Source organism: Sardina pilchardus, chromosome 21 (genome assembly GCF_963854185.1).
Source record: "Sardina pilchardus chromosome 21, fSarPil1.1, whole genome shotgun sequence".
Lineage (NCBI taxonomy): Eukaryota > Metazoa > Chordata > Actinopteri > Clupeiformes > Clupeidae > Sardina > Sardina pilchardus.
This window is the reverse complement of record NC_085014.1, coordinates 5,445,682-5,455,681: the sequence shown is the minus strand read 5'-3', so window position 1 is coordinate 5,455,681 and position 10,000 is coordinate 5,445,682. Positions and strand designations below refer to the sequence as shown.

Genomic DNA, 10,000 nt, shown 5'->3' with positions numbered 1-10,000 from the left:
ATGTACCTGTAGGTAGGAAACAGACTGTTGGAACAAAGAACTACAGACATTTTGAAATAGATGATATATATTTACAGACCCATGTAGCTTTCATAAAGGTCACCTTCCATTTCCGCCATCTTCCTTTTACTTTGTCAGAATGCAACACCACCTTTCTGTGTCCCTTTGTCCAGTGTATGTCACTGATGGAGGACACTTCTTTACTTCTCTTTCCGTCTTTAATTTGTCATTTGGTGGGACACCTGGGCCCATTCCAACTCTGCAGGCCCACAAAGCTTGTGTTTGTCTATACGTGTACCAGTGAGTCTGGTTTTGTCTTGTATTTGTTTATTTTTTGCGGTAGATTATTGTACCTTATAGGAAGACATTTAACTTTTAGCACAAATATTTCTGATTTTGTAAATGTGTCTCTATTTTTCTTTCTTTCATTCTTTCTTTCTTTCTGTCTCTATTTCTGTCTGTCTGTCTCTCTTATCTTCATTTTTTTGTTCTATTCCCATTTCTGTCTCATGTTAAATTCCAAACTAAACCCCCAACATCAGGACGTTCGCACAGGAAGTTCATTTTATCAGTATCCTGGAGCCGTTTTGGGGCAAACGCGTCTAGCAGGGTGTAGCTGGGGATGGTTGTGTCTCTTGTTGTAAATAGACCTGTGAATCTTAGCTGTAGGCTAGCAAGCAGGTGAGATGTTTTTTTCTATTAACACGGTTTCTCGACGCAACATGCAGATTCCCTCTGTCCCTCTCCATAACAAGCTCGTCAGGTGTTTATAATACAAACACCGAGCCTGACATGTATGAAAATATTTATTTTTTGACAATCTGTCTTATTTAAGCTTTACTGTAATGAGCCAACAGCAACAGCGACTGTTCTTTGTCTTTTTGGCACGTAAGTGGATGTGTGGGACCCACGTGGCTTGCCTATAGTCTGGCCTTAGTGTGGCAAGGCCAGCAGTTATGTCCAGAGAAACTCTCTCCAAACAACTCTCCATAGGTCACTCAGTTTATTTGTGTGTTTCTGACCTGCTGTTCATTTCTACACAAGTTAGGAATTGTGTATGTGTGTACCACATAACGTATGTTTTGAGACATTATTTATTCTTTTTATATTTCTTCTTCAAAATACAGAGGGTACAAGAGACAAGAACAAACAACTTTTATTTTTTTCTTTTGTTTTGTTTTGTGATGGTTAAAGAATTAAAAAAAACAAAATCACTATGCATGATGTGTGTACTTTCTTTCTTTCTTTCTTTCTTTCTTTCTTTCTTTCTTTCTTTCTTTCTTCCTTCCATCCAGTCTTTCTTTCTTTCAACATGAAAACGATGATGTGTTGAGCCCCCTTGGGTATCCAGTGATGTCACAAGGTCACGTGACCAATCCCAGACGCTGCCATAACAGCAGTATTCTTGGTGCCATGACAGTCCATCAGCGTAACTCACAGGACACTATAGTGTCAGTGCCCACATTACAGTAGTACTGAGGTGTTGGACATTAATGGCAAGTAAGAACATTGAACCTGTGAATCAAGATACTAAGATGTTACGACTTAGATCTGAAAGCTTTCTTCATGAAGGAGTGTTCTCTAACTTAAGATGGTCAGAGCCATCCTTGGGTAGCCTAATATGTATTTCTGTTTGTGTGTATGTATGTGTGCTTGTGTGTGTGTGTGTGTGTGTGTGTGTGTGTGTGTGTGTGTGTGTGTGTGTGTGTGTGTGTGTGTGTGTGTGTGTGTGTGTGTGTGTGTGTGTGTGTGTGTGTGTGTGTGTGTGTGTGTATGTTTGTGTGTGAGTGAGAGAGAGAGAGAGAGAGAGTGTGTGTGTGCATGCGTGCGTGCGTGTGTTTGTGTGTGAGCGTGTGTGTGTGTGTGTGTGTGTGTGTGTGTGTATGTGTGTGCTTGTGTGTGTGTGTGTGTGTGTGTGTGTCCAGCAGCACAGGGGTGGCATTTGCAAAAACAAGCCCTCAGACACGTGTGAAGAGGCGACACCAGTGTATGGGGGGGGGGGGGCTGTTGGTGGGAGAGTGGGGGGCTGCTAGGCCTGCAGAGGCTGTTTATCTGACCAGGGTGTGAAACAGGCGCTGAAATGCCCCACGCAGCAGCCCTGCAGACTGTGAGAAATAGCTGAGCGCAGGAGAGACAGAGGCCGTGCAGGGCAAACATCATCTCTCAGCGCTATTTTCAGAACAATGCCCCACTGTGGCGACTTTAAACAAACAGAGACGGAAAAAATGAAAAATGTTCCTCCGGCGCTGGACGGCCGTGCGTACAGTGCGGTCCCGTAGTGTGGGTGACCTATCCTCAGATGCCTCACGGGGCCTTTGTGCTCTTTATGGCGGATTGTGCTGTTATTATCAGAGCTCGTTTCTGGATTGTTCTGTCTCGTGGGTTGTTTTTCATGGCGTAACTTATCCAATATGAACCTCTTTGTGTGTATCCACGAGAGGAGACTAGTCACTGAATTTGAATGAATCAAGATAGTTTCGGCAACTTGTTTTCTCTTTTCCTCATAACAGTGAGAGCAGGCCGTTATGTGTCATCATAAGTCCTTGTTTCACCTCTTTAGCTGTCTGTCTCGGGTGTGTGTGTGTCACAGCGTGTGTGAGACATAAACAAGTAACTTGTTCAGATGGACTGTATCTGTGCACATGTATCTCTCACACACACACACACACACACACCCTCACTCCCCCTCTTTGCTTCTATACCAGCCCCCAAGTTTCCCCCAATAAAATCCTCCCATTTCTGACTTACATGAGATCAGGTTAATTAGGCCAGTAGGCCATAAATAGCAAATGGAAGTTCAAAACTGGTAATATCCAATAGAAGCGAAGTTGATGCGAAGGTCTATCACAACATTAGAAGATAATGTGCTACTGTGGACTCATAACAAGTTATAACATTTTTGACCGGGACGCAAAACTAGCTTGAAATGACCCAACAGGAGGGTTAAACTTGAGTGACCAAGAGCAAGCCATAAAACCCCTTGTTGAGTGAACTCTTATGGAGACTGGTTATCTGTTTGGGTAGAAAAGCTATGACCAGGTTTTGCTGTGACAGTGAAGAGACCTTGAGAAGGGACTACGAGGGACTCTTGGGCTGAGTTAACTCACAGGATCGCTTCTAAACCACGTACTTGGACTACACACCCCCTCTTTCTCTCTCTCACACACACACACACACACACACACACACACACACACACACACACACACACACACACACACACACACACCCAGGTGATTAAAAGTTATTTATAGCCTTCACCTGCCCACTGTCTGATCAGTGCTCAGCTTGTTTGCCTTCTCCTCAAAGGTGAGGAATTCTGCACGCCAGCCTCCACTCCACTCGTTCCCACGGCGATGGCCTGGGGTCATGAACCCTGACCCTGAATCAGAGCATCACAGAGGTCAGATGCCATGTTCCCGCCAGGAACTATAGATGCAGAATCAACTCAGTCATAACACACCCCTAACCCTAAAGCTAGCCCTAACACACAGACCAGCAGGACCTTACAGCTAAACTAGTTATAATGATGACAGACCACCACCAATTGAATTGAATTTCCCCTTGGGGATCAATAAAGTATCTATCTATCTATCTATCTATCTATCTATCTATCTATCTATCTATCTATCTATCAGTTGACCTCCATCCAAAGATCTCTTTTCCAAAACACTATAAATACATTTTTGAAAATATTAAGTCATCTTATTTAGTTGTGTATTTCAGGTAATATCGATAGCAATAAGCCAAATACAGTTCCACTGAAATTACTTGGAAAACAAACAAACAAACATAACAAAAGATTGAAATGGTGGATATAGCACTCTGGAAAAGAGCTCTTCCCTTTACATGAATTGATGTGAAGATATAAACGATTATGCGTTTTCAAGTTTGCATTATGATTGTAGCTGTGTCCTACTAAATACAGTATGAAGTATAATGTAAGTGTATTTCCATGTGCTGGGGCTAGTGGATGCAAAATGTAAAAGATAGAGAGTGGGACAGAGTAGGACAGCCCGGTTCGAGAAAGTAAAAGTCCTGCCATATATTCTTTACCTGTGCACTTAACTCAGGTGACATCACTAATTATCGCATCTACCTGGCTGCTAATTAGGATGAGCTGGTTTGCTAAATGGTTGGATCAAATACTTGACAGGACTTTTACTTTCTGAACCCGAGATATCCACCTCCGTGGGATTATGAACAGAAATCGTGTATAAAAACACAAACATGCAGTTATATGAACCTCAGATGCTGACGGACCTGAGAAGTGTGCAGGTTCGGGCAGAGTTCGCCAGGGGCACGGGAGTTCGGGAGTGCGGGAGTTCGGGAGCACGGGAGTTCGGGAGTGCGGGAGTTCGGGAGCGCGGACGCTGAGCTGAGCGGCGGGGAGGCCACGGCTGAAGGTGCCAACTCAGGTGCCAGCTGCTCCTCTCCCACTGGGGCTGTGAGAGCAGAGAGAGAGAGAGAGAGAGGTGCCAAACCCACCGGTGAGTCAGGGAAAGGGCTGGGGCTGGGCAGAGGCTGGGCTGGGGAGGGGTGGGGAGGGGAGGGGTATGGGTGGGGGATGGGTGGGGGATGGGTCAGGGATGGGGTGAGGTAGGAAGAGGCTGGGATGGGCAAGTCAAGTCCAGTCACTTTATTTCTATAGATAATACAGCATACAGTGTCAAAGGAGCAAAACTGTAAAGAGGAATGACATCGAAAAATAAATAAAATGAGTTTTCTTTTCATTTTTGATGATGTTTACAGCATATTTGCAGCAATGTCATATGCAGATTTGGTTAATCACCATAAGTTCACTGGAAGTTTGTCATTATTGGCTAAGTGTGGTGGCAAAATCACTGGCAAACATATTTGCCACTCGTGGCAAACTTCTCATTGTTGCCAGAACTTCGCTGGAAGTTTGCCTCTAACAACCAACATTGGCAAAATTCTGGCAATATTTGTTTCCCACGAATCACCCACAGATTTGCTGCAAATCTGCCAAAATCAATTATTTTTTGTCAGCACGGGGTTTACTCACCCCAGAGTCCAGGGGTCAGCCAGCAGACCGGCCCACAGGAGGAGACTGGGCCAGACTTTAGAGTAGCCTCACGTATAGGGCCACGTACTGTACGCTAGTAACAGACAGTGTTATATATCGTCAAAATCCTAAAATAATGGCACAAAAAAGCTGTACTCAGGCTGAGAGAACAACATCGCGGGAGTCAGGAGAACAGTGTTATTATTACATTCCAACACTAAAGATGGTTGGTTCTTGAAACCATTTTGAAGAGTTCATCAAAGGAACCAAAGCCTGCATGATTCTATATAGCATCCCAAGAACCGTTTTTTTCAAGAGTGCATACCTGAAGTTCCTTTCTCGATATTCAGTGCGGTATGTCTCAACACTCTCAATATCTACAAACTAGTTCCACCTGCAGTGCTCCTTGGGTGTAGAAGTATTCCTCTGGTGTTCATCAGCTTAGAGATCCAACACCATTTTAGTTGTGTAGTGAGTCTGAGGCGCTCTTCTGCGAACATGCGGTCTATACGGACGGACAGCCTTTTTAAACTTGCACTGAGGAACATGTTGCCATGATTTTAAGTGATAGCCAAGTATAATGAAGGATTTTAAAAAAAATAAATATCCTCTAAACTGGGGACATAATCCCAAAAATGTGGGGGAAAAACAGGGACATTTTCAGTTCGACTATCAATCTGATTGGAAAACATTCAAGTTTTATCTTCATAAGTAGTTTTTCTGTATTTTTCCCGTGGGCAGGCAACCAAAAACGGAGGCTGTTCCCTGAAAACCGGGGACGTCTGGTCACCCTATACAAAACTCAATATCTCCTCAGCACTCATCTGCCCAGTGGGCTGTCTCCTTCCTCAGGCCATCAGAGTGATGACGGTGCTCGGCCTGTGGAGGTGTGACCTGTGACCGTGTGGGCCGCTGGCCTGGGAGAGAGGCCCGTCCCGAGGCCACGGTGAACACGCTTCACGAGGAATCTCACACCTCACGTGCAAGCCTGTAATGGACACTATTAAGACATTCACCTCTAACAAGGCTCTCGCTCACAGCAATATACAACCTCAGAAGCTCAGGACTGATTAGATCAAGCTGTCACTCGTGAGGGGATATGTCAGTGTTGTATCCAAACATTACGTGATTTAAGCATCAGTGGGCATCAAGTGGGATGAAGCATCAATGGGATTATTGCATTTGAATAATTTCAACAAATTATAGGATTTTAGGATTAACACGTGGTTCAGGTGTGACTGTTGAGGGGATTTTACAAAGTCCTTCAACCCTGAATCCAGGACAACATTTCTTATACAGTAGATGTTGTTCTGAATGTGAAAATATCACTTTAATCAATCCTGTCTTTCAGGCTTTCAGGTGTATATCCATATTCAAAAATACCATAACCTACTGTTATAAATAAAAGACAAAGAGGAAACATGAGAAATATTATTATGGATAGAACAAACTGCAGTTTGTTGTAGTTTTGCTCCTTCTGACCCGTATGGGTTCTGACCCGTGGTTTAAGCCCAACAGAGGGCTTAAACCACTATAAATAAGATAAAAATAGAATAAAAGCTCTGTAGAAAAGCCTTACATGGTCTAGAATGTTCTTTCTTACGCTACATGCATTAGTAGCTAGAATAGCTTAAACAGGAGTTTTGTTTTGTTTTGTTTAGCTTTTTTTTCTCTGGGCCTTGTTTGGCAGAGGGGTAAAAAATCACACCTCAGTCTTGGTGCAGCAGCCTGTTCCCAGCCTGAGTGTGTGGGGTAGACCAGGGGCAGGAGCAGGGGCAGGGGTAGGGGTAGGGGCAGGAGAGCAGGGCTGTGGCTACTGCTGAGACAGTGATGTCCGCGCAGGGCCTGCAGAGGTGCCACTTCACACCTCCGGCCTCGGCATATAACCAGCCCTCCGCACGGCACAACGCTCAGACTCGCAGACCGATCCTGACCACGGCGGCACACACAGCTCACACAGCAGCACAACCAAGAGATCAACACACACACACACACACACACACACACTGTCATAGCACGAGCACTTAAGACGTGTACTCCTGCTCAGATTCACCACGAATAACACACACGTTCAGACGCTAGACAGGAACACTACAGGTGTGATGGATACCTCTGCTTCTCTGCTCGGATACGAGAGTTCTCTTTGTCCCTGGAGCTGCCCGAGTTCCGACTCCGAGTTCTACAGCATGTCGTCGCCGGAAACCATCTCGCCGGCATCATCATCAATGGATCTCGTCTTCTCTCCGTCGCTGTCGAATGTGCGCTCGGACTCGGGGAAACCGGGCCGGTTCGCCCGCTCGGGCCCCCGCGGCAAGTCCACGGCCGGCTCCTCCCCCGCGGAGTCCGGGATCAGGCCCGTCAGAACCGGAACCGGAACCAGAACGCGGTGCAAGAACCCCAGCAAGCAGCGTGCGAGCGCCAGCGAGAAGGAGAAGCTGCGCATGCGCGACCTGACCAAGGCGCTGCACCGCCTGCGCTCCTACCTGCCCGCCTCCGTGGTGCCCGCGGGCCAGACGCTCACCAAGATCGAGACGCTGCGCCTCACCATCCGCTACATCGCCCACCTCTCCGCCCAGCTGGGGGTCAGCGAGGAGGAGGAAGAGGAGGAAGAAGAGGAGGAGGAAGAGGAGGAGGCACACGCCCAGAGGACGGAGGCCAGCCGTGGGCCGGCGCCGGGCCAGAGGCAGCAGGAGATCCTGGGCTACTTCCAGTGCACGCCCGCCGCCACCATGGACGTCCAGTGGGGAGCTGGGCAGGACTACAGGGGACACTCTCCGTTCTCCACCCAGCAGTACCCGAGCGGCATGCCCAGCGCTCACGCCACACAGGGCGCCCGCATGGACCTGAGCCAGTGTGGGGCGTCCGTGGAGATGCCTGCCCAGGAAGAGGGCTTCAGCAGTGGGGTTGGGCTGGAGTGCCTGTTCCAGAACTCTCCGTCCATCCAGACAGCGCAGTCTTGCCAGGTATGTTCAACTCCTGTCTCTCAAAACAAGATGAATGTATTTCATTATGGCTCATATTATACATTTTTGTTATACAATATAATGGTTTGGAATAGGTAATTAATAGTTGTCTTGGATTTAATTTCCCATTTTATACCATTTTTGATACTGTGTCCTATGAAAAAAAAAAAAAAAATCTAGCACTGTTTACAAACACAGTATGGTATACTGAGATAAACATAAATAAAGCAATGTCCAATCCTGAGCTGTTATCTAAATACAGTGTTCCCTCTCATTTGCAGATGTACACCAGAGATTTTGGTTGTCAGCTGGTTCCGCAAGAGTACTGGAGATGAGACTGGACCCAGAACAAAACCAGAACCCAGACTGTAGTCCAGAGGCCGTCCAGCATTAGACCCCCACCCCTCTCACTCGGGGGACCCAGGAATGTCCAGCGTAGAACCCCACCCCTCTCACTCAGGGGACCCAGGACCTCGCAACACAGGACTGGACCTCTGAGAACAACTCTCCTACAACCCTGAACATGAGTTACTGCCTGTCCACAAAATACTATTTATTTAATTGGAAGTAATATATTTTACTACAGTGTATCTCTGTGTGTATGTAAATATATGTTGATGTATTTAATATGTTAATTTATACATTTGTAATAAATTGTTATTTAAATTAAATATTATTGAAATATTATTGCTTTATTGTTTTTCAATTATTTGAATTTGAATGGGAGACTGCTCTGGCAGTGTTAATACTATTTCAGATAATTAGCAGGCAACGCATTTACATTACATTATGCCCTTATGCCAACATACAATACAAATACAAACCTTGACTTTGAAATACTAGACATGAACGGCTAACATTTATAAAACCTTGTTCGTATGGAATTTATGCTATGAGCATTTGACATGGTGATGCACCATTTGTCATTGAGTCCACCAACTATTGAACTGACACACAAATGAAATTTCTGTTTTATCATATCTCTATTCTCAACTACATCTCTGTTCTCACTACATCTCTGTTCTCACTAGTACTACAGTGCATCTCTAGAACTACATATCTGTTTTATCACATCTATATTTTCACTAAAACTCACATCTCTGTTTTATCACATCTCTATTCTCAGTATAACTACAATTTTGTGTGAATGCTGAATACCACAGAACTGTTTCTCAAACAGATGAATCAGCTTGATGCCATCAAAAGAAATTGAAAATAAGGGATTTAGCTATTCCATCTGCAGTCCCTGGACAGGTAGAAAAATGGGATAAACACACACACACACACACACACACACACACACACACACACACACACACACACACACACACACACACTTTAAAATTGAATAAATATCAAAGAGGTAGGCTATATATGCAATATTACTGAATCCAGAGAATGGATGATGGAAGAGTATTATACTAGAGCACCAGTGTAGCCTACTGACATTAGTGCTGAAGAGATCACTCGAGATTCATGAGAGCATGGGTACCAGCATTAATGTATTTGCCTTAATTGCCTTTGGACAAATGTGTCTGCCAAATACCATAAACATAACTCATAACCATAAACATATAATGTGAGTGTGTGGGTGTGTATACAGTACTGTAAATATACAGTGTTTGCATTGTATGAGCTAGTTCTACATCTGGCCTCAGAGTTTCAGAAGTAGAGTAGGCCTAATTTCATATGCACCATACAATATTACAGTTTGCCACAATTTCTAAAACATTTTCATTATTTTTCAGTCGGATAAGTAGGCTATTCACTGTAGGCTAATGGTTCTCATTTGGTCCAACATTTTCTTTTTTTTATTGACATAAGTTTCTCAATAACACCATGAAACATTAGCAGATTTTAAGATCAATATTATCTCATCCATCTGATCCACCGTCAGAATTGAATTATATGGTGTAATCATACCATACCATTCCATTTTAAAAATATGCAATCTGGATCAATATCACCCACCAACGTTTAATTAACAAATAAGCTTGGTTGTTCATCACAT

At 44.6% G+C, this 10,000-nt stretch overlaps 2 protein-coding genes across 2 annotated transcripts in view; both read left to right on the top strand.

The window, feature by feature from the left end:
- sv2ba (synaptic vesicle glycoprotein 2Ba) overlaps window positions 1–1,129 on the top strand; it is a 13,348-nt gene extending 12,219 nt beyond the window's left edge. The window contains exon 12 of the mRNA XM_062524691.1: window positions 1–1,129. This exon is cut by the window's left edge and continues 635 nt beyond it. The gene's annotated coding sequence lies outside the window, so the exon portion shown is untranslated.
- Window positions 1,130–7,128: 5,999 nt separating this feature from the next.
- LOC134069471 (uncharacterized) lies at window positions 7,129–8,324 on the top strand. The gene is made up of 3 exons (XM_062525435.1): window positions 7,129–7,626; window positions 7,708–7,989; window positions 8,271–8,324. Exons 1-3 carry the CDS (start codon window positions 7,129–7,131, stop codon window positions 8,322–8,324), a joined length of 834 nt encoding a protein of 277 aa, XP_062381419.1.
- Window positions 8,325–10,000: the final 1,676 nt, after the last annotated feature.